Consider the following 23,723-nt stretch of genomic DNA (forward strand, 5'->3'; position numbering starts at 1 on the left):
CTGTGATCAGCACCGCCTTTTGATCCACAGGTAAAAACTCGTGGCCAGATAAGTAAGCACACATGAGGAAACAGGACAGGGGGAAGAGGACCCAGCCCCAGAAGAGGGACAGGCTGAGCAGGTAAGCCCCTGCCCAGAGGCCCGCCAGGCAGACCACCTTCCTCCCCACCTGCCCCGGGCTCTTCTTGAGTTTGTAAAGAACTATTCCTCCCAGCGCTGCGGGGACAGCCAGGCAGAGCCATGCTGTCTCAGAGAAGGTGCTCATTCTCAGAAACGCCCTGCACCTTTGTGTGCTCAGGACCAGCGAGACGAGTGGGCAAAGGCTGGCTGGAGGCAGCCTGGGTTATATGAACAGAGAGGCAAGGAGGGAGGGGGAGAAAGGAACCCCGGCACGCTTCGGATGAGCACGGATTAAGCACACTCACGCAGGCATGTATTTCCTGGTGGGTCATTGAAACCGGGGAGCCGATCCCTATAAATACCAGACCTCTTCCCATTCAGCAGCTCCCCCAACGCCACCTGACACATGGAAACAACACATGACACGTAGACGTACTCACCCACAACACACACACGTTTTTTTTCTTTTCCGTGACCTCTGGAGAGATAACCAGGTGGATAATAATTGACAGAATTCAATCCAAACAGTGACTAACAAGACCTTTAGTTCACAGAAAAACTCTTCGCCGGCAGGAGCCGGTGGTGTGACTGTCAAATTCTTTTTCTGACTCGGGCGTGTGTGTGTGTGTGTGTGTGTGTGTGTGTGTGTGTGAACGCAGGCAACCAGAGAGGTCTGGAAGATCTGGAAGGGGAAGGCTGTCCTGAGTTGGCATTCCTGCCATCCATCTCCCATCTCCGACAGGCTGAAGTGTTGAATGGAGAGGAATATAAAATCCAGAGGAAGAGATTCTTGGCCGATGTGCTGGTCTTGCCAGAGGGGAGGCATGCCAGGCAGAGATGAGAGCAAGGCTAATACAACCACCACGGTCACTATCTATTGGTATTTATTTGTGCCAGGGGCCACGTTCCTTCGCCTACTTATCCATTCATTCTTCACTGAGATCCTTTCCCCTGCCGAGCTCTGCTCTAGGCATTGGGACTCGGCAGTGGGTACCCTCAGTCTCTTGGAATGTAATCTCCTTGCGAGGTAGATTCTGGTTTTGTAGTGGTTTTACAAGAGAGGACACTGAGGCATAGAAGGTCAAGAGACTTGCTCAAGATCACAAAGTGGGGGCATCAGGCAGCCTTGTTCCAGCGGCTCTGAGCCCCTCTACTGCCTGCTTTAGGCAAAATATAAAAGGCAATCAGTATATTATGTACTGATCCCTCCCTGTTTTAGCCTTGTTTGAACCTCATAAAAACACTTCAGGGTGGGTATTACCATCCTCATTTGCAAAGAGGAAAATTGCAGCTGGGAGAGATACTTTCCTTTTATAAGGGCAATGGTACCTGACCGCACCATGACTCACTGAACCCTGACACCCTACCAACCACCAGTAACGATGCCGACAGCCCCAGAGGGTGCCACCACTGGGTTGGGCCTGGGGCGTGTCTTCTGTGTGCTCGACACCTGGCTGGGAGGCCGGAATTCTGATAAAGACTGGGTGTTGGCATATCCGGAGGGATAAGAAAATATCTCACTTGGGGGGTCAGATTACCTGTTTTCGAATCTCACCTGAGCCCTGGCACTTAATACGTAGAGAGTCGGGTGGGTGACTCCACCCCGATAGACCCCTTCTCAGCTGTAAAATAATAAAAATACCGAGGTAAAGGCACTTAGCTCATCCTGCCTGGCACACCAGAAGGAACCCCAGAAATGCTGGCAATTCGTGCTTTTTATCAAGAAAGGAAGAACTTCAGGAGTAGGATAAAGTGCCCAGGGGAATATATACTCGTCCCCAACTATGGCTGAATATAGCATGTGCTGAGGGGCCAGGAGGAGGACAAGGACTCCAGTCACGGGTGACGTGGGGGAGGCAGGAGGAGTCTATCTTGTATGGAGGTAGAGAGAATTTGGGACAGGGAGTTGGGGAAATTGTCTCTGATCTCAGATGAGCCTTGCTCATCTGCCCTCAGCCCGCCCAGTTGCGAAGGCAGCGCTCCTGGGCTCAGAGCTATCTCCAGGCACAAGGGGACCAGGTGGGAAGCAATGACTTGTGGACCTTATCGTATAGTGGAACTGGGTGGGGTGGTGACAAAGCCCTTACAGGGGTCTTATGTGGGGCAACGGCACCTCCTGTCTGCCCTCCCAGCCACACAGACGCCTGAGGTGGGGAGACATTGCTGGCTCCAGGCCAGGAAGCAGTGGGGTGAGGATCTGAATTCCTTGGCTGGACCTGAGATCTCCTTCTTTCCACACACCCAGCTCCCTTCCGTCAGCCATGTGCACATCCCAGGTGCGGGCGCCTCCCCGGGCCTCGTGGCCTCACCAGCCCAGGAGGATTCAGTCAGGATAGCTGTGATGTCAGATAGCTTTCTAGGTGAGGGTGAAGGATTGGTTTTGGCTCTTGGCTGGGGCCCTTGGCTCTTTCTCAATGGCTCCCACACTGGGGCTGGGACTGAGCACCCTGGTGGGTTTCCAGGTATGTGCACGCCCACCAGAGATGAAGCAAATCTTCTCTGGGTAGCAGCCCCCAAGGCTTCTCAGCTGCTCAGTCCTGGGGCTCTGTAGGGGCGGGCCAAAGCTGCCATGACATGGAACTCTAGGTAAGGATGTTCCTTGCCCTCCGACAGGGCAGGGGGTACACATATTAGGAGGGTGAGTTGTAAAGCCTCATGGAACTGAGTTCACATCCTGACTCAGTTACTTCCTAGCCCTTCCGTGAGCCTCTGTTTCCTCTTCTAAAGAAAGGGAACCCAGCCCCAGGGTTGTTTTTAAAAGTGAACAACACGAATCTTGCATTGCACGTGGCACTAATAGCCACTCTTCTCTTTGTTGGGTGCACTCGCGGCCTCTTAGCGCTTTACACCTGGGCAGGAGGAGAGGTTCCTGCCAGCCTTCTCCTCACTCATTTATTTCTCCATCCAGTTCGCCACACAGCACGTCCCCTTGCCATCCATCTGACACGTGCTTAAATGTCACTTCTCACCTCTCAGCCTGAGTATCTTCCATCACCACCATATTCACCCCTTACCTGCAGTTAGCTCCATTCATAACTCTGAACCCAGATTGTTTATTTTTAAAATAGTTCTGTCTCAGGGGCTCCTGGGTGGCTCAGTCGACTAAACGTCCGACTTCGGCTCAGGTCATGATCTCACAGTCCGTGAGTTCGAGCCCCGCGTCGGGCTCTGCGCTGACAGCTCAGAGCCTGGAGCCTTCTCTGGATTCTGTGTCTCCAGCTCTTTGCCCCTCCCTCGCTCGCACTTCTCTCTCTCTCTCTCTCTCTTTCTCTCTCTCAAAAATAAATAAACATTAAAAAAATATTTGTTAATTGTTCTGTCTCCCCCGATAGACCATGAATGAACTTCATGAGGGCGTGAACCTCATCTGGTTTTTGGGTTTTATTCCCTGTGCACTAAATGCCTAGCCTAGTGCCTGTCCCTTTGCATGTACGTTATTTACATTCATTGAAAGAATAAGGAAAGAGCAAAACGCTACAGAGTGCCTTCTGGGTGGCACATTCTGTACCGGCCTTGGAGGAATTCAGCAGTGAGCAATATGGATCCAGTTCCTGACCTTGGCATATAGCTGCTGCAGGAGCCGTGACTAGTGGGGCTGGATGGTGGGGGGAAGGAAGGATTTTAGCCAACTGGGAACACAGAGGACCACAGGGTCCTAGTGCAACAGAGGGCTGTTCTGCCTCTGCATGAGGACTTCCTCCATCTGGCTGAGCTGATTTGTATCTCCTTTTCCCCCCCTCATTTTGTTTTAGAGCTGTCCTTGAGGCCATCCTTGCTTGGTAGTGTCCCCCCCCCCTTTTTTTTTTTTTTTTTTTTTTGCAAGTTTATCCTTAGCTTTCCTAGGGGAAGGAGGCATTTGGATCAAGTTATGTTCTTGCTGGGGCGCCTGGGTGGCTCAGTCGGTTAAGCGTCCGACTTCAGCTCAGGTCATGATCTCACAGTGCGTGGGTTCAAGCCCCGCATGGGGGTCTATGCTGACAGCTCAGAGCCTGGAGCCTGCTTCCGATTCTGTCTCCCTCTCTCTCTGCCCCTCCCCTGCTCATGCTGTCTCTGTCTCTCAAAAATAAATAAATATTAAAAAAAATTTTTTTAAGTTATATTCTTGCTAATGATGCCAACAGGTCAATGTGCTGCTTCCTTCTACCGACAGAGGTGCCTTTTGGAAGGCACCTTCTGAAGACAAGATATCTTACCCAAAAGAGAGGATTTCCCACCCTGGGCCAAAGCAAACAAACAAACAGAAACATTGCTGAGAGTCCTAAAATGAACACTTTCTTAGAATCCGTGGTTCTTGAGTATAGAAGGGAATGTGAAGAAGTAACTTCCCATTGGACTCTGTCTGTAACATCTCCACTAAATGGTCATCTTGTCCACTGTCAGCACACCTCTGATGACGGGCACAGCAAAGCCCTTGAAGTCTGACTATCCAGTTCTCCTCAGGGCACCCATGTGGTTCAGTCGGTTAAGTGTCTGACTCTGGATTTCGGCTCAGGTCATGGTCTCGCGGTTCGTGGGTTCGAGCCCTGCATGGGGCTCTGTGCTGACAAGTGTGGAGGCTGCTTGGGATTCTCACTCTCCCTCTCTCTGACCCTCCCCCACTCATGTTGTCCCTTTCTCAAAATAAACGCATACACTTAAAAAGAAAAAAAAAGAAAGTTCTCCTCTAGACCGAGCTTGACCGTGGTACTTGTCCTTTCTTTGTCACTTGGAGTCACATAGACCGCATCTAGTTCCTGCTTCTTTCAACTATTTGAAGATTGCTTTCTTCCTTCTCCAGGTTGATAGCCCTCATTTCTCTTAACTGCACCTTATACACAGCAGAATATGGTGCAACGTGCCTGAGGCAGCCACATTGTTCAGAGTTCAAACATTTAAAAAATCATGTTGTTGCAATAGTTGAACAACATGTCGTTTTGGTGAATGTAACCAGGGTGGTCTTGCTGGTAACCCAAGTTTTGTTGTGATTCTTACACTTTTAGATGATAAGAAATGTTCTAAGTGTGGATTTGGAATTGTACAAATATATATCTCATTCTCTGTCTCATACTGTCAGAGGGTAAAACACCAGGAGAAGACAACCCGAAGTTGGGACTAGATCAAGTTGTTCTGTTATTGACATGTGTGGGGAGAAGATGTCTAAACTGCACAGTTATCATTAATTCCAAATAGGTCTATATCTTATTTATTTTATAGGATTACAGGGCACCTAATTTCTTCTAATTTCTGTAGATGGATGTTTTTTTAAACCATTGTTCTTTCTAAACTATATGCTATACTATATATACATATTTTTTTAATGTTTATTTTTTTGAGAGAGAGAGAAAGAGAGAGAGAGATTGGGGGGGGGGGGGCGGACAGAGGATCCAAAGCAGGCTCTGTGCTGACAGCAGAGAGCTTGATGCAGGGCTCAAACTCACAAACCATGAGATCGTGACCCACGCTAAAGTCAGACACTTAACCAACTGAGCCAACCAAGCACCCCAGGCTATGCTATATTTTTAAGTATGTCTGAGCTGCATCCCCCATATTTGATATGTATTATTTGCATTATTGTTCAGTGGAAAATGTTTTATTTATTTACTTTACTTTTAAAAAATTATAATTCAAGTTAGTTGACTGAAAAATATTTTATAATTTCCACTAGGATTTGTTCTTTGTTACATGGGTTATTTAGAATTGTATTTAATAATTTCATATGGGAAATTTTAGTGATATATTATTGCACTTTCTAGCTTCATTTTACTCAAGTTGAAAAACACATTATGTGTGATTTCAGTCCTTTGAAATATCTTGAGTCTTACTCTATGGCCCATCACACAGTTGATTTCTATAAATGTTCACATGTGCTTAGAAAGAATGTATATTCTGTGGTTGGTTCCACTGTTCCATGCATATCAGTTAGGTCTTTCCCACCTCTCTGATTTCAACTGTTCTGTATTCTTACCTTTCAGATATGTCTTTTCAAAGCAACATGTACTAGGCACTTTTTGTTTTCTTTTCCAGTATAACAATCTTTGTCTTTTAAGTAAACAACTTAGTTCCTTTACATTTAATATAAGTATTGATATGTTTAGCTTGAAATCTTTTGTTTTACTGTTTACCTTTTGTTAGTCCCTTCTATTCTACATTACCTTTCTTCTACTTTCTAGGCTTCCTTTGAATTAATCATTCTTTGTTATTTTTCCACGCTCCCCCTTCATTACCTTGACAGTTGTGCACTCTTTGTGATGCTTTTAACAGTTACTTAAATGACTTCTCACAGACCAACATGACTTGTTATTTTTGCTTTCTTGGTATATACCTCATGCCAGGACCTTTGAACACTTGTACACCGCTCCCCACCATCTGGATGTATATGGTATAGTTGTTGTAATCCCACAGGATGTTTTTATATTTGTTTTATAGAGTCAACATTCATTTATATTGTCCAACAAAGAAGTTACTCTTTTGCGGCTTCTCATTCCTTCCCATATCTCCACGCTTGTCCCTGAGATCACTTTTCTTTAGTATAGGTGCTAGTGATGAAATCTTTGTTTTTGTTTTTCTGAAAATGTTTTCATTATCCATTTTTGAAGGATGTTTTCACTTCAAGAACATAGAATTTCAGGTTATCAGCTGTTTTCTAGCAGTATTTTGATGGCTTTGAGGAGATAGGTGTTATATTTTATCTGGCTTTATTGGATAAGCTCTCGGCAAGAGAGTTGATCCTGTTTATCTTATCAGCCATTAACAGAAGCAAAGTTCCTAAGTCTTTTTTAAACCATCTGGTAAGGCTCAACTCTCCCTATGCTTGTAAGATATTTTATTTGTATCAAAATGGAAACCCTGTTAAATTTGATGTTGTTAAGATTGGGTCCACTACTCCCTCCTCCTAGCAACACATCATGGAAGAATCTAAGTGAACCTTCTCATAGTTTTCTAAGTGTAAAAGCAAGTCATTTCATAAGATATTCATTCATTCACCACATATTTACAGTGTTCTTACTATGTGCCAGGTGCTGTTCAAGGTACTGAGAATACAACGGTCAGTGAAATGACTTGGTTCCTGCCCTCAGAGAGGAACCTAAATTCTATTTAAGGAGCAGACCAGTAAATAGACAATTACAATATAGCTATCAGAGACATACCTCAGGAAACCTTCTTTCAAGTTGAAATTAATCATCTGACATTTCTGTATCTTGCCAACAATAATATCAAAAGTGACCTTGTCAAATCCCTTACTGAAATCCAAAATCAGTGTGTTTATTCATTCCACCAATCAGTAGAGGAATTCTAATATGAAATATTTATTTATTGATCAGTCATGTTAGGTCCCAGTAACTGTTGATTCCTCTTCTAAGATTACCCAAACCATTCTTTTTCATAAGACCCGCGATGAGAATCAGTTCCCCTCTCTTCCATGGTTTTCAGAAGACATTTTCTTTCTCTTTTTGAAAAAGACAAAAATTGGGAGCATAGGGCTTGCAGAGCTCAGAACTGCTTCTCGGAGTAATTAATCCATGAATATGCCTATGACATCGAAGGTGTTTGTAAATAAAATCCAAGTCTGAATTTTAGCATTATAGAGAAAGTTATCCTACCTATAAGTTTAGAAGTTTTCATGTTGCAAAACTCTTCCTGTGTAATCTTCTTAGAAATCTTTCATGTGATTCTTGCCAGTAATTTCCTGGGACTGTAACTAAATAATTGGACTGCAACTAAATAATAAAACTGCCTAGATCAGTATTTCCCAACTTTTGTACTTCATAGATCTGTGCAATCTTTTCAAAAGGTGAGGGGTAGACATTGAATCTCCACTATTTAAGTTTGCCAAGTGAAAATGCATTTAAAAATCAACTATCAGCGGGAGTGCCTGGGTGGCTCAGTTGGTTAGGCGTCCAACTTCGGCTCAAGTCATGATCTCACAGTTCGTGGGTTCGAGCTCCACATGGGGCTCTGTGCTGACAGCTCAGAGCCTGGAGCCTGCTTCAGATTCTGTGTCTCCCTTGCTCTCTGCCCCTCCCCCACTCATGCTCTGTCTCTCTCTGTCTCAAAAATAAATAAAACATTAAAAAAGCTTTTTTAATAAAAAAAATCAACTATCAATGGTCCACAAAAGAAAAGATATTTTAACACTAAAGAAAAGTAGACAGTGTCAGAATAAAATGTGGTCTCTTATACTGAATAAATTAAACTTTATGAGAAACTTCTTATATTGTCCTCATTTTTCAGAGAGCCCCCCAGAATGGTAAAAGTTTTGTCACTAATTGGCAGCAAGCAATGGACTGTCATTTGGGAACCAAAGTGAGAAAGGTATAGGGCCCTGCTCTTAAGACAATAGAACTTCACACTCATGAGACTTAAGGAAGAAGTTAGAGATTCTGTCAACAGGAAGTGGTGTGCTAAATCCTGATATTTTGATCTCTGATCTTGTTCTTGGGTTCATTTCTTTCTCTTCTTAGCACTAACCACAGCAAAGAGCAGAACGGCGTCAAGAATGAAAAAGTGAAATCCACACACATTAACATACACTCATTAACCCATTGTCCCTGCCTCCCATACATTGTGTATCAAAACAATAACATTCGTAAAGAGCCAGCTTGAAAGATCCCTGAGTTCTATTTTGACTTATCCACTTATTTACCGACAAGGGGTCTCCACCTAATACAGCTCTACTTCTCAGAGATACATTAAGGAATCAGCGTGTATAAAAATCTTTCTGCCCGTGTATCCAGATCTCTCTCCCTTCTCCTTTTCCCTTAAATGTCTTGAAATGAATCTATAGCCTCTGTCTCTGTCCTCACTTCCTTTCCACCCTCTTGGGAAGGACCAGAGTATGAAAATTCTACCCTGAATAGAGAAGAGAATAATGGCACGAATGCCCCACTCTCAATGGCTGAATGAATGTTTTGCCAGCTTCTTCCTGCAGCAGAAGGAAGGCCACGAATCTCCTTCCATGTCTGTCGGCGAAGCCCGAGCAATCATTCCATCAAGGCACTGATGGTAACATGACTTCTGAAAGCAATTATTTTTTTTTTAAGTTTATTGATTATTTTTGAGAGAGAGTGAGAGCACGAGTGGAGGAGGGGCAGAGAGGGAAGGAGAGAGATACTCCCACACAGGCTCTGTGCTGACAGCTGGGCTCAATCTCATGAACCGGGAGATCATGACCTGAGCCGAAATCAAGAGTCAGACGTTTAACCGACAGCCACCCAGGTGTCCCTGGGTGCAATTCTTAAATGTGGTCTAGAGATGGTAACCACTTTTCACTGGTCCATGGTGACCTGATGGTCATCATTAAGTGCAATCTACTGATCTTCATAACCTGAATTCATACAATTTAAAGGATTACCTTCAGAGACTATATAGCTTTCCTCTCTTTTTGGCATTAAAATATCTTTTGGTGAATGAAATGGTGGTGATAGGATATCACAGGCTAGTTGTTGCTTCTGTTTTGATGCCCTTACGTGGCAAAATTAAAAGCTGGCAAGTCTACATGTCTCCCCAAGTTTTGGTGTGAAATCTTCCCAGTGTTCAAAATTCAAAAACCTAGGAGTCTCACTAACAGACAATACGGTAGCTTTGAGTGAGCTAAGTTCTGAAATGCAGCTCTGCTATTTACTTGACTGTGTGAACTGCCCTCTCTGCTCTGAGCCACAGTCTTGCACCAACAGCGGGATAATAATTTGTACCTCATATTGGTTATAAAGCTAATATATGTAAAAGGCCTGGCATATCAGAGTTTTCAATGGCAGCCATTATCACAAGGATCTTCTTGGTGTCAACAAAAACTCCTTTCTTTCAGTTTCTGTCCCTTCCTTCTAGGGACTTACAAATTGAGAAGAAGTGGATGAAAGCAACCAATGTACAGTTTGGCATGGCTTCCCTCATATAGTCAAGGCTCCCAGGCTGGAAGTTCACAGAAGAAAACATACTTGCATCTGTATCTCCAGAAGGGAGATTAAATCTAGGATGAGTCTGTTAGAAAGACAACATTTCAAAATTTGGGAGCACAGCTGAATACCAAAAGTAAATTACACCATAAGCCAGATGTTCCAGGAACTTCTCTTCCATTTTTTTTTTCCTTTTGCCTGAAGGGAAAGTTTGAGTTCATAAAAAAAACAATGAGCAGAAATTGCTATTGCAAAATTGTTCATGGTTATTTAAAATGAGCCCAGTTGAAAATAATCAAAGATGTGCATGGTGATTTATAGAGGAAGTTGTTCATTTCAGTGTTATTTATCATATGTAAAGCATAGAAGCATCCTAAATGGCTAACCGTAAAGGATTTGTTATATAAATTACAGGACTTTCATTTGATGGACTGCTATATGGCCATTAAAAATCATGTTGTAGGGGTGCCTGGGTGGCTCTGTCGGTTGAGCCCCCGACTTCGGCTCAGGTCATGATCTCAAAGTTTGTGGGTTTGAGCCCCGCATCGGGATCTGTGCTGACAGCTCAGAGCCCAGAGCCTGTTTCAGATTCTGTGTCTCCTTCTCTCTCTGTCCCTCCCCCGCTCATCCTTTGTCTCACTCTGTTTCTCAAAAATAAATAAGTGTAAAAAAAAAATTTTTTTTAAATCATGTTGTTGAAGAATATTTAATGACTTGGGGAAATGTTTGCAACATTTCTTGAGAAAGGAGAGCAGCTTACAAAGTAGAATATACAGTGTGATCATATTTTGTGTCCTGATAACCCAGGTATCAGCTAGAACTTTCCAAACGTTGGGATCCAGATAATATTGGCTCAAATTCCGTATCCCACGGCCTTGCCTAGGTTTCTTCCAGATCCTAGGGACCTACCCTTCCAGAATTTTTTCTGTGTCTTGTCAGTCACTGCCTCTCTCAACCATTCTGGATTCATTGTGAAATTCAACTTCTCTTTTCTGTTTGCAAAACAAAATGTATAGCAGTAAAGTCAACTGTAGTGAAGTTCCTCCTAGTTTTAAAGACCTGGGAGTTGGGCCTGGGAGAGAAGGAGGGGTAGAGGAATCATGTACGTCACTGTAGTGGGGTGAATAGTGGCTCCAAAAAGATATGTCTACGTCCTAGCGCCATGCACCTGTGAATGTGACATTATTTGGGAAAAAAAGCGTCTTTGCCAGTGTAATCAAGTTAAGGATCTTTATTTGTTCCTTATTTTTTTATTTTTTTATGGTGAAAAATTTATATTTAGATTTTACCAGCTGGACTCAGTCTACATGATCCTATCTTTGTTGGCATGTCCAAAGCACCATAGTCAGGAGCCAGTTGAACATATGCCTTTTTTTCTTTCCATTGGGCCTGATCAGCGTGTTGACGTTGGCCATGTCAATGTCACAGAGCTTCTGCACAGCCTGTCTAATCTGGGATTTATTGGTCTTGACACCCACAATGAACACAAGTGTGTTGTTGTCTTCTATCTTCTTCATGGCTGCCTCGGGAGTCAGGGGGAACTTGATGATGGCCTAGTGGTGAGCTTGTTTCTCCTGGGGAGCCCTTTTGAGGATATTTGGGCTGTCTTCAGAGACACAATGTCTTGTACTGTCAGAGTGTGGGTGACCTGCGGATCTACTTTTTTGTGTGACTGTGGACGCCTTTCAGCACTGCTTACGTGGCCTTCAAAGCCTCTGCTTTGGCTTCGGCTTTGGGAGGGGCAGGGGCTTCCTTCTTCACTTTCGGTGAAGTTAACATCTTTAGATTAGATCATTCTGGATCAGGATGGACCCTAAATCCAATGACAGGTATCCTTATAGGAAATAGAAGAGAAAAAGAGGGAGGGCCATATGGGGTGAAGGCCATGTAAAGATGGAGGCAGAAATTGGAGTGATGTGGCCACAGCCAAGGAATGCCTGGAGCCTCCAGAAGCTGCAAGAGACAAGGAAGGATCCTCCACTAAAGGATTCAGAAGCAGCATGACCCCACCCACACCTTGATTTCAGACTCCTGGCCTCCAGAACTATGAGACAGCACATTTCTGTTGTTTAGGCCACTCAGTCTCTGGTAGTTTGTTGTGGAAGATAACACAGCCACCACAGTGTGTAGAACACTGACAGGAACTCTACCTTCTAAGAAGACCCTTTATGTCCTCCTACCTCCACCACTGTGGACTCCACTGAGCTCATAGGTCCTTCCTTGAGCTTTTCCCACTCTCTCTTTAACCCCCTCCTCTTCCTCCTTCCCTTACTGTCACACCACCTTCAGCTTCTCCTCCCTCTACCCTGCAGAGTTAGCAGCTCACAGCTCACTCAAGTCCTGGTTCAGGATGTGTGTGTTCCAGAAGCACATCACAGCATCTCAGTGAGGGCAGCCTCACCCTTCTAGTAGCTGAGCACACTCATGTTGGAATCCCCTTGACTCGGCTCTTTGACTCAACCCACATCCAATCTATCAAGGAATCTTGCTGGCCCTACCTTCAGAATAGACCCCCTACCTGATCACTCCACTGCTGCCAACCTGGTCCGAGCCGCCATCACCTCTCACCTGGATTGCAGCCACAGCCTTCTGATAGATCCCTCTGATTCCACCCTTGTCTCCTTACAGTCTACCCTCAACCCAGCACCAGAGAAATCAACCTCGACCCTGTCACGTCACCCGTCTGCTGCAAACCTGCCAGAGTCTCCCATCTCACCCAGAGTCAGTGTCAGAGCCAAAATCCTTAAATGGCTCCACGGCCACAAGTTTTGTGCCCTGTAGCTCTTGGACCACATCTCTGACTTCCGTCTCCTCATTCACTCCATTTTAGTCACAAGGGCCTCCTTGCCAGTCCTCAAACATACTCCTGCCTTGGAGCTTTTCCCTCAGCCTGGAATGCTCTTGTCCACTTGCCAAATTTCCTGGCCTCCTATATTTCCTTGCTCAGATGTCTCCTGCTCAGTGTGCCCTGCCCCCCACTTCCTTTCCTCTTAACATGCTCTACATTGTCCCATGAAAATAATGTCAGTAACAAATGCATGACAACAATAACAAACTCTACAATCGGTCAGTCTATCTACCAAAAGTGAAATAATTGCCATGAGGGTGCTGATATACTTATTTAGAATGAAATATGAAGGGCACCTGGGTGGCTCAGTTGGTTAAGCATCTGGCTCTTGATATTGGCTCAGTTCATGATCTCACGGTCATGAGTTTGAGCCCCACATCGGACTCTGCACTAACAGTGCAGAGGTTGCTTGGGATTCTCTGTCTCCTCTCTCTGCCCCTCCCCTGCTCTCTCTCTCTCTCTCTCTCTCCCAAAATAAATACACATTTTTCAATAAATAAAATGAAATATGAAATCATTTTTTTTCTAACAGCTGATCATTAAGCATCATTTGGGGCATTTAAGTCAAAAAGAATTCAAATCCTTTGATCTGGCTGATGGATTTGGCAAGGTGGAAGGCTGTGCCAATTATATGGTGAATATCTTCCATAGGTTGAATGAGGTAAATCGGCCACAAAGTTATTGTAAAATATATTTAAGACACTCGATAAGATTATTTAAGCAAAAATATTATCCTGCGATTGTATTGAAATTAACTGTTTTGATTTACTCAGCTGGAGTACACCTAGTTAGTTAAACAAGATGCTTCTTAGTGAAAGAAGAATGGCCATTCACAGAGCCAACCCACTGGTAGGCAGAGGCCCCTGCCCTAGTCTCTCTCTCTTTCCGCATTCCCAAGTCCTGTGGTCCATGTGGTGCCCTGGCAGTGTTTCATTTCACATCCTACCATCAGTTTTGCGTCACTCCACAGGACTTGAGAAAGTGGTACAGGAGCATGGTGTTTTTAGACCCTGGAGGGGAGGAAGTGAGTGAGAGGGCAGCTCCATGGCCTGGCCTCAGGATGGATTGTCTAAGAGATATTCAAACTCCGAAGATGGCCAAGAATAACCTGATGGCACCCTGGGATATTACTCTTTCGGGAGGCCCTCAGGAAAATAGAAAGGAAGCAGAAGGAATGGCAAGAGAGTATGGGTCCAAGACACTTTGCAAGGCAAAATTAAATGGATATCTGAATGAAGGAAAAGAAAATGTCAAAAAAATGCAGCCAATGCCAGGTATTGCTTGAGATAAGGAATACACCTTCGGACATGAGGTTCACACAGGTGGACGGTCCCCATCAATACCTCCTAAGGGCAAGCTTATACATGTTCGGGGGTCTCTCGGGCTGCGTTCAGAGTTGAAACCAAGATAACTAATGACTTCTTTTAGGCAAAGGATGTAGATGTAGAAGAAAAGAAAGCTGGAGGTTGAATCGTGGGTTGTACCCAGTTAAGAGCTGGGAAGAATATACAAAGGGGCCAAAGAAAGAAAATGGAGAGGACGGGATGAAGGATGAGGAGGAAAAGACTGAGAGGAGCACAGTGAGCAGACTGAGAGAGCATTCTCTCAAAGGAGAAGGGGTTCCAAAGGGAAAGGGGGTCAGTGATATTGCCAGTGACAGAAATTCAAACACGAGGCGACTAGCGAGGAAAGGTTCTTTGCCAAAAAGAAAATCTAAACAAACGGTGAATTTTAATTTGTCTTGCATCACTGAATCCCTAATGAAACATCTGCACAAGAATTGCATTTAGTATCATATAATGAACTGGTAACACGGACAGCACTGCCTTTTGTAGATGCATCTGAATAGGACACACGTTGTTCTTTCAAGAAACACCACCTGAACGTTCCTTACAAACAAGGAGGGAGAAATCAAAGGGACTTCATTTCTATACCTTGCATGCCTATTCATATTATATTGTACTGCCGTGGTCTCTGAGGGAAGAACGCCTCTGGGTACGCAGTGGGTTAGGTAAACACCCACTAAATATTGATGCCTGCATAATTAGGATGACTAAAATAATCCTGGCATAAAATTACCCGAGCAGTTAGACGAGAGACAAAATGAAGTAATTTGATCATGAAGATTAATACAAGCCGACTCTCAGTTTTCAAGGCAGCTAATTGGAAAGCATTTATTATTCAAACCTTACTTTTCCTTCTGCTTTGTACTCTCTCCTCCTTGCCCTGAGAAGGAGGAAGGTGACAGCAGCGTCCGGGGCGGGGGGCGCAAAGCCTCCATATTGAGATGGTGGAAAGGAGAATTATGCTTATTTCCCTAAGGCAATGGTTCCTCAACTTTTACCTGTATTGATTCTGCCTCCTATGACACGCTTCTGTGGGCATGTCCAGGATGATGGGCCATCCTGTCCTCTCCTACTCAGACAACATTGCAATTACAATGAGACTGACAATATTGTAGGTGTAATCTGTTTTTAATGACAGTTGTATGGAGATGTCTAATGTACATATCATAAAACCCACCCATTTAAATGATACAAATCAGTGGTTTTTAGTATTCGCACAGGTGTGCAGCCATCACCACATTCCGTCACTGCAGAAAGGAACTCTGTACCCATGACCAGTCACTCCCCATCTCACCCCAAACCTCCCAGCCGCTGGCAACCACCAATCGGCTTTTTGTCTCTATGGATTTGCCTATGGACATGTCACATACGTGAAATCATGCAGTACGTGGTCTTGTGTGACTGGCTTCTGAAGCTGGCTAGTAAAAACACGAGCATAATGTTTTCTAGGGCCATCCATGCAGTAGCCCATATCACTACAGACGGCCCCTGACTCCAGACTTACAGGGGTGTGACTTTCGATTTTTCAACTTTCTGATGGTGAGAAAGCCGTGGGCATTGGGTAGAAACCACCCTTGGAATTGGGAATCGGGAATAAGGATCTGTTCCCAGGCTACCGATTTTTTGGACGATCCTCTCTCGTGACTCCAGGCAGCAGCAGCAGGCCAAAGCTCCCAGTCAACCACACGATCAGGAGGGGGAACAAGTGAGACACAACCGTCTGTCCGCCTACAACAGTTCCGTTTGTCACTTTCAGTACAGTATTTGACAAATTACACGAGACACTCACCACTATTATAAAATAGGCTTTATGTGAGATGATTTTGCCCGACTGTAGGCTAATGTAAGTATTCGGAGCACATTTAAGGGAGGGAAGGCTAAGCTGTCATGTTCAGTAGGTTAGGGGAATTAAATGCAGTTTCGACCTAAGATATTTTCAGTTTACGATGGCTTCATCAGGACATAACCCCACTGCAAGTCGAGGAAGACCTGTACTTGGTTGCTTTTTACAGGTGAATAATACTCTATTCGTATGGACAGACCACATTTTATGTATCCATTTACCCACTGATGGGCATTTGGATTACTTCTTCTTTGGAGCGCTTATGAATAATGCTGATGTGAATATTCCCGCCCAAGTTTTGCACACGTAGTCTTGAAGATGATCTGTAACAAAAGCAGCTAACATTGCCCAGGAGGGGTCTGAGGAGGACACAGACCTCACCTCATTTCATCAGTTCGGGACTCTTCTATACAGAGCCAGGGTTCCAATCCCCACTGCTCTGACTCCAAGGTCTGTTCCTTACCTCCTTGCTATACTTGCTCTAAGCCTAAAGACTAGAAAGGTAAGTTATTCATCACTTCATGCTCACTACTATACTATAGGTGAGACGTTAATATGACACCTCCTAGCTGATCACAACACATCCTGTCTGAACACCACCACCCCTGAAAGTGTGGCCTCCTGGAGAAACGATCTCGAGGGGCAGACAGACACCCTCAAAGTGTATCAGTGTTTTCAGATGCTGCGGTGTCCTGAAACCACAGCAGAGCTCTGAGGAAGCTCCAGCAGCAGTCAAGAGGTTAATTCTGAGAAAGGGTGGAATATGGGGGTCTGGATCATGCCCTCTCCCACCTACAGTCTTCTGCTGTCTTGCTGAATCCTCCTGGACAGTTCCAATGTAGACAATGGTCTTTCCCTTCAGATTAATTGGTCTGAGTACTATACAGAACTGTGTCTCCCTTTTCCTCTCCCTCTCCTCTCCTTTCGATCTCCACAAATATCGTTAGCCTCCAGTGCCTCTTTATTCCTCAGGCATGTGGCATTCAATCCTGACTCTATGCTTTTGCCCTGTTATTTTTTCCACCAAAATGTTCCTTTCTTCTCTTCTCCTTGGGCCACCTCCTACTTGTTCCTTAGGGCTCAGGTCACAAGCCACTTCAGGAGCTGTGTCCAAGGGAATCAGTGGGGTTGGACAGAAACCCCACTCCTCCGCAACCCAACATGGAGCACCCTTAAAAAGCACAGCACTGGGGCGCCTGGGTTGCTCAGTCGGCTAAGCATCCAACTTTGGCTCAGGTCATGATCTCGTGGCTTGTGAGTTTGGGCCCCGCATCGGGCTGTCCGCTGTCAACGCAGAGCCTACTTTAGGAAACTCTGTCCCCCTCTCTCTGCCCCTCACTCGTGCATGCTTTACCTCAAAAATAAATAAACAATTTTTTTTAGGGGCACCTGGGTGGCTCAGTCCATTAAGCGTCCCACTTCAGCTCAGGTCATGATCTCACGGTTCATGAGTTCGAGCCCTGTGTTGGGCTCTGAGCTGACAGCCCAGAGCCTGGAGCCTGCTTTGGATTCTGTCTCTCCCTCTCTTTCTGTCCCTCCCCAGGTCATGCTCGCTCGCTCTCTCTCTCTCTCTCTCTGTCAAAGATAAACATTAAAAAAATTTTTATGTAATAAAAAAAACTTTTTTTTTTTTTTTTTTTTTTTAAAGCACAGCATTACAGGATTCTGATGCGTAGCAGACGCTACTGGTGTCTTGCTTTCATTCCCTCACACCTGGAACCGGAAAAAAACTAGGGTAAATCAGGGACACGGGAAAACATATAGACATACATAAACGTGGAGACTCCGAGCTAGAGAGTTGAAAAGACCTGGAGAGTGACTATTCAGTAGTTTCATGGAGCCTCATCCATCATCCATCCACCTATCATCCATCATCCATCCCAGCAGTACTGACTGAGCTGAGCACCGCCCCCCTCCCCAGTTACCAGGCTCTGTGCTCAGCCCTGTGGGGACACAAAAACGGAGGCGGAAGTCTAAAAGCAGACAGTGGAGGTGGGAATAGCTGTAGGGATGACCCTGCAAGGGCTCCCGCGAGGCTGGAACGCTCGGGTTGGGCACCTGAGAGAGATTCCTGGAGTGGACCTGCTGGCCCAGCCCAGGTGAGAATGGGAGAGGCCGCACATCATAGAGATGCCGAGACCTCCGGGCTTCCTAGAGAGGCCCGGAAGTGGCTCCAGGAGGCCGGCCCGACGGCTCCCGCGCGGAGCGGGGGTGGTCGTGGCGGACGCACCGGCCTGGGGCGAGCGTGTCTCTCACGGCCTTCGTGCGCTGCCGTCTCTCGCCACTGTGAGTGGGCCCCGGGCCTGGGTCGGGAGGGCCACCGCCGCTCCGCCGGGACCCGGGGCCGAGCCGGCTGTCGGTGACCCGGCCCCTACCCGCGCGTCGTGGCGGCCGGGGTGGGACGAGCCGGGCGGCAGGTGGTACGGGGCGCGGGAGTGAGTGACGTCCACCCGGGTGATGGGAACGTCCTTCCCTTTCCAGCGCTCTCTCGGATTCCAACGAGCCGGGCGCCGCGTGGCTTTCTAGAATGTCGCGAAGACCTCACACACTGTCTAGGCGCTGGGGGTTTTCCTTTTTTCTTCGTGTGTGTGTGTGTGTGTGTGTGTGTGTGTGTGTTTAACAGCAGCCCCCCCCCCCCCCCGCCCCAAGCTGAGAGTTTGCAGCAGGCATCTGTATCTAGCTAGACTTGATCACTTGTCATTTCGCAGTTCCTAGAAATACTACCTTTCCATAGGACGGGTGGTTCCCACTTACAGTGGAAGTGTGAGGTTCCCACTTAAAATGAATGTATTTCTTGTAAAAAGGTGAATAGATTTAAATAAAACATAATAAGTAATAGTAGCAGCGGTGGTACAGCCTTGTCTCAACCCCAGGGGGGGCGACACACAGGGTTAAGAGCCAGGCCTGGCTTCAAGAGCTAGTAGCTCAACCAGTACAACTTGCATAATTTGTAGCCCAGGGGGGGGGGGGGGGGTAGTTTAAGATATTTTTTTCTTCCAGCTTTATTGAGATAATTGACCTAACACTGTAAATTTAAGGTTTGCAATGTGATGATTTGTTATACTGTGAAATAACCAAAATAAAGTATGTTAACATCTCAGGCACCTCACATAATTATTGCGTGTGTGCTGAGAACTTTCAAGAGCTACTCTTAGCAGGTTTCAGGTATATAATACAGTGTTGTTGACTGTAGTCACATATACTGCTATATACTAGTTCTCCAGAACTTACTCTCTCTTATTATTGGAAATTTGTGCCGGCTCATTTCCTCCAACCCCCAGTCTCCAGTAACCACAATGCTACTCTCTGTTATGAGTATATCGACTTTCCAGTTAATTTTCTTTCCAAGTGTATTTGGCCTTTTAGGTTGTATACCTCCCACCCCCTTCACCTCTATCAGGGTTACTCTCCTTATCTTTAACAACATCTTTATTGCTTTGCTTGATATTAAACACAAATAATTTTTAGATCACGCATGGAATTTGAACAGCACCATTTCTAAACCCTCTAGCCTCAATGTATTTTCCTGATCTCAATCCAGTAAGAACACAGTTACCTTTTGCCTCTAGGTAGTACTTGGGTAGTAATTTAAAACACACCATCACAGGGTTAAACTACTTGGAGTTATTTTATCTTGCTTAAAGCAAACGTAGTAAAATTTTATTTTTATGAAAGCAGTCTTCAATCCTCCTATCTGTTGTGGACTCCAGTGGCACCTAGATTTGTATATTACATTATAATACCAGAGGGTTAGTAACGTCATCAACTTGAACTCAAGGGATGAAGGAACTGTGTGCATAATCTAAGGTTCTTATTACTGATCCTTCGCATTTAATTAGGTCTTTGTAAGTCTAAGGTACCCGTAGTCATTTTTATGAGTTTTCTCATAACTTCCCTGTGAGATGTCAACTTTATTACCCTCACTTTATCTTAGTATTATCAAGAGGTCAGGCGGATTTAAATTTCATTTTTTCCTGTTTGTAATTAAGATTCCTTTTTTTGGATCATGTACTTAACTTTAACCCATATCTGATAGAATGACTGCTCAGGTCAGATGTGACCCTTCCCCCCTCCACCCAGAGGAAAGCAATTACTAAGCTGGGTTTTGAAAGAGCCTTAAAGTAATTGTGATTATAAACATTGGCCTGAGTGCCCAGCCCCAGGAGGAATCAAATGGTAACTAATTAATAAAACAGAAGCCATGAAGAATGTAAAAGTCAGGCAGCTAGTTGAAGAAAAATTGTATACGCTTCTTCTCCCTTCTGGCTTAGTGTTCTTGGAAGTTTGTTGCAGTTTTCTGGGAGATGTGTTTACTGCGGTGTTTTTTGTTTTTTGTGTTGTTTTCTGTGCTTTTTGATGTAGGGAGCCAGGAAGCAAGAAGGCAGCTCGGGGTGGGGATGTTAATGGCTGGTGATCTGTGAAGGTTTTACCCACCTGGTGGATAGGCTTCTTTTCCTCATTGTCTTGCCCCATCATTACTTTTCCCCTATTCATTGCCACCTTTCTCGTCTGACCCCTTGATCAGGTCAGTCATACAAGTTCTCCCCTCGGATCCTTGTGGCAGTAGTTGGAAGCTGATGAGAAGGAGGGTGAATAGACCTGGCAGGTCCTCTGAAGCATTAATAATGTGCACTTGTACATTCCCAGCATGATTAATGTGCACATGTGCCATGACTGACCTGTGGTCCTGTGACTGGTCCGGAGTGGGTGGTTTCAAAAACAGAATAATTAAGAGATTAGGGAGAATTTCTGTTGGAATTTTCTTAATTGGACTCTGAGGCCTGGTCCATTTTCTGAATCCCTTACTGTGGAATTCTTGTGGAGATATTAAGAATACCTTGGGGCGCCTGGGTGGTTCAGTCTGTTTGGTTCAGTCAGTTGAGCATCTGACTTCGGCTCAGGTCATGATGTCACAGTTCGTGGGTTCGAGCCCCACGTCGGGCTCTGTGCTGACAACTTGGAGCCTGGAACCTGCTTCAGATTCTTTGTCTCCCGCTCTGTCTGTCCCTCCCCCGCTCGCTTGCTCTCTCAAAAAAAATAATTAAACATTAAAAATTTTTTTAAAAATCTTAGACTTTGTTATCTGGCATCCTATGAATCAGAACTCTATTAGCCAAACAGAACATTTTCAAAGCCTGTGTGTGTCGCTTGGGTTAATGATGGCACACCCCTCAGACTCCGCCTGGGTGCTGCCCACTGTGGGCTCACTCAGTTCCTCGCCGGCTCACCTCCTGATTTCAGCGGAGCACCCTGGCATTGTGTCCTCACTGATAGGCCTCTAGCACAGCCCTATCACCTCTTACCCAGACCTTGTCGGTTTTCAGGCTCTCCTTCCCTCTGGGAAAAGTTTGATCTTTTGCAAGGACCAGAGGGCGCGTGGCTGTTGGGTTGTCTGCAGAAAAGAATTTACGTTCCCCTTCAGGAGCTCAGAGGTGTCTCCAAGCTGACCCCAGGCTTTCTTTCCCACCTGAATCACTATTATTAATTGCCCAACACAGCCTTTCCCGTCACCATTCTGTTCATTCATGATGCTCCCTCAGCCTGTCTCAGCCTGCCTCAGTCCTCTTGTTGTCACCCTTCAGCTCTGATGCCCACTTCGCAGTGAAGTCTTGTCTGATGTGCTCTTCAGAGTCAGTTTCTCTCCATGCCCAGCTCGGTGCTCCCACGGCACCTTGCTTACACCAACACGGGACAGCAATCTTGTTTCCTCCTTTTCACCTTGTAGTTTAGCTGCTTCCAAAAGCCTCACTCCATCATCAGTTCCAGAATGCAGGAGCTCCGTCTCATTTAGCTTTGTGTTGTTTTCATTCCGTAACCCAGACTTTTGTTTGTTTATTTACTTAGAGAATCGCAAGCAAGCTCCACGCTGCCAGCATGGAGCCCGATGCGGGACTCACGCTCACAAACCGTGAGATCATGACCAGAGCCAAAATCTAGAGTCAGATGCTTAACCTACTGAGCCACCCAGGCACCCCTCAGAATTTCTTAGGAGAGAAGTTTAATGAAAATGGCAATGTTAAAGAAAGAAAGAAAAGAAAGCGGCAGTGTTCTTTGACTTACACAGCGATGACTCTTACACACTGCAGAGCCCTGCATCATTTGTGCCCAAAACAATTTTACTCAACTGGGTGTATTTCACAGTGTTCAAAATCACCTGTAAATTCAACAAATATTTGTTGAACATCTGCCATGTGGTAGGTTCTGGAAAAGACATGTCAGTGGAAAAGGCAGAAGGTCTCAGTTCTCATGGAACTTATGTTCTATTGTAAGGAGAGCAATAGTTTAAAACAGAAAAGATACTTTCAGGTGATAAGATGTGCCAGGAAGAAACAACAGCAGTATTTAAGGTCAGGGGCTCTCCCTTAGGGCAATCAGAGAAGCATCCCTGACTGAGCAAGTGACATTCAGGCAGACCTAGCGATTGGGAAAGGTACAGCCGGGCAAAGAACAGCCCTTCCCACTAAGGTGAAATAGAAGGTGTGTGTAGCCCTCAAGTTGCAGACGGGCTTGGCATCTCAAAGGGAGTCCAGTGGGCGGCGGGAGAACGCCAGATGAAGTCAGGGAGGGAGATTGCCGCCACATCACGGAGATACAGGGAGGAAGTCTGGGTTGAAATATCAGTGACTGACATCCACTGTGTTTAGAAACAGCCTCCGTAGCTGTCCCACCAACTGACCTCTCTCTGCATGGTGGACTGGTTAGCTTTCCTGGCGATCTCAGGTACTTAGTACGGTTATGCAGAAGAACTCGTCAAGCATTTCCGCAACCCTGTGCTTTTGAGAGATGTGACCTTGGTACGTGGAAAGGTAATGGGACAACCAATCCCCAAATGCTTAGAGCTCCAAGCAAAGGAAGTGTGAGAAATGACATCACAGAGTGCCCGTCCTCTGTTGGGCGTTCTGCTGAGTCTTCATAAGCCTTGTTACCAGCTCCCCTTTTCTGATGCAGCACTAGGCCAGGTGGGGTCAGTAACATTGTTGCATTTCTTTCTACTAGGTCCAGTGAGCTCCTGACTGCCACCTATGGACTCCCACAAATCCCCGAAGGAAACGGTCCTTATTACAGGAGGAGGTGGCTATTTTGGTTTCCGGTCAGTGCATCGATAAACACGTCTGTGGAATTATTTTATTGGTAGTTGCTGGAAAAAAAATGACAGCTTTTGACTCTGACATGAGTACAGTGTAGACTTTTACTCATTTGAACAGTGTTAAACCAGAAATGAACTAGGTTGCCCACTGCTCAGACATTGAAATTCAGAACTACAGATATATACTACTTTAAGAAAGATTCTTTGTAAAGGCATTAAATTGGGGGCAGGTGTAGATAATGCGCCCACCAAAAACATTTTAAAATAATACTTACTCTTTTTTTTAATGTTTATTTATTTGTTTTTGAAGAGAGAGAGAGAGAAAGTGAGCAGGGGAGGGCAGGGAGAGAGAGAGAATCCCAAGCAGGCTCCACGCTGTCATCACAGAGCCCGATGCTGGGCTTGAACTCACGAACCATGAGATCACAACCTGAGCCGAAACCAGGAGTCTGAGGCTCAAGTGCCTGAGCCACCCGGGTGCCCCCAAATAATAAGTTATTCCTTTGCAGCTCTGTTATCATTCATGAATGTCCCAAAGAATGGATGGTGGGTCCTAAAACAGAGGGGGAAAATGGAACCTCTAGTTGCTACCATCTATGTGAGAAGA

General features: G+C 45.4%; 2 protein-coding genes and 1 pseudogene across 5 annotated transcripts in view; 1 reads left to right on the plus strand and 2 right to left on the minus strand.

The window, feature by feature from the left end:
• The window catches only part of HSD17B2 (hydroxysteroid 17-beta dehydrogenase 2), a 99,734-nt gene extending 99,316 nt beyond the window's left edge, over positions 1 to 418 (minus strand). For all 3 annotated transcript variants that reach the window (XM_030297207.1, XM_030297206.1, XM_030297205.1), the window contains exon 1: positions 1 to 418. In XM_030297207.1, the coding sequence (XP_030153067.1) occupies positions 1 to 265 (265 nt within the window). In that variant the 5' untranslated portion in view covers positions 266 to 418.
• Positions 62 to 23,723, plus strand: part of SDR42E1 (short chain dehydrogenase/reductase family 42E, member 1) — a 27,980-nt gene continuing 4,318 nt past the window's right edge. The window contains exons 1-2 of one of the 2 annotated variants that reach the window (XM_030297204.1): positions 62 to 121; positions 23,026 to 23,119. In XM_030297204.1, the coding sequence (XP_030153064.1) occupies positions 23,052 to 23,119 (68 nt within the window). In that variant the 5' untranslated portion in view covers positions 62 to 121; positions 23,026 to 23,051. Of the gene's footprint in view, positions 122 to 18,231; positions 18,316 to 23,025; positions 23,120 to 23,723 lie in introns of those variants that run through there. The other variant, XM_030297202.2, reaches the window with a different exon arrangement.
• Positions 11,271 to 11,771, minus strand: LOC115503176 (annotated as a pseudogene).

The sequence above is a fragment of the Lynx canadensis genome, chromosome E2 (genome assembly GCF_007474595.2).
Source record: "Lynx canadensis isolate LIC74 chromosome E2, mLynCan4.pri.v2, whole genome shotgun sequence".
In the NCBI taxonomy this organism is placed as follows: Eukaryota; Metazoa; Chordata; class Mammalia; order Carnivora; family Felidae; genus Lynx; species Lynx canadensis.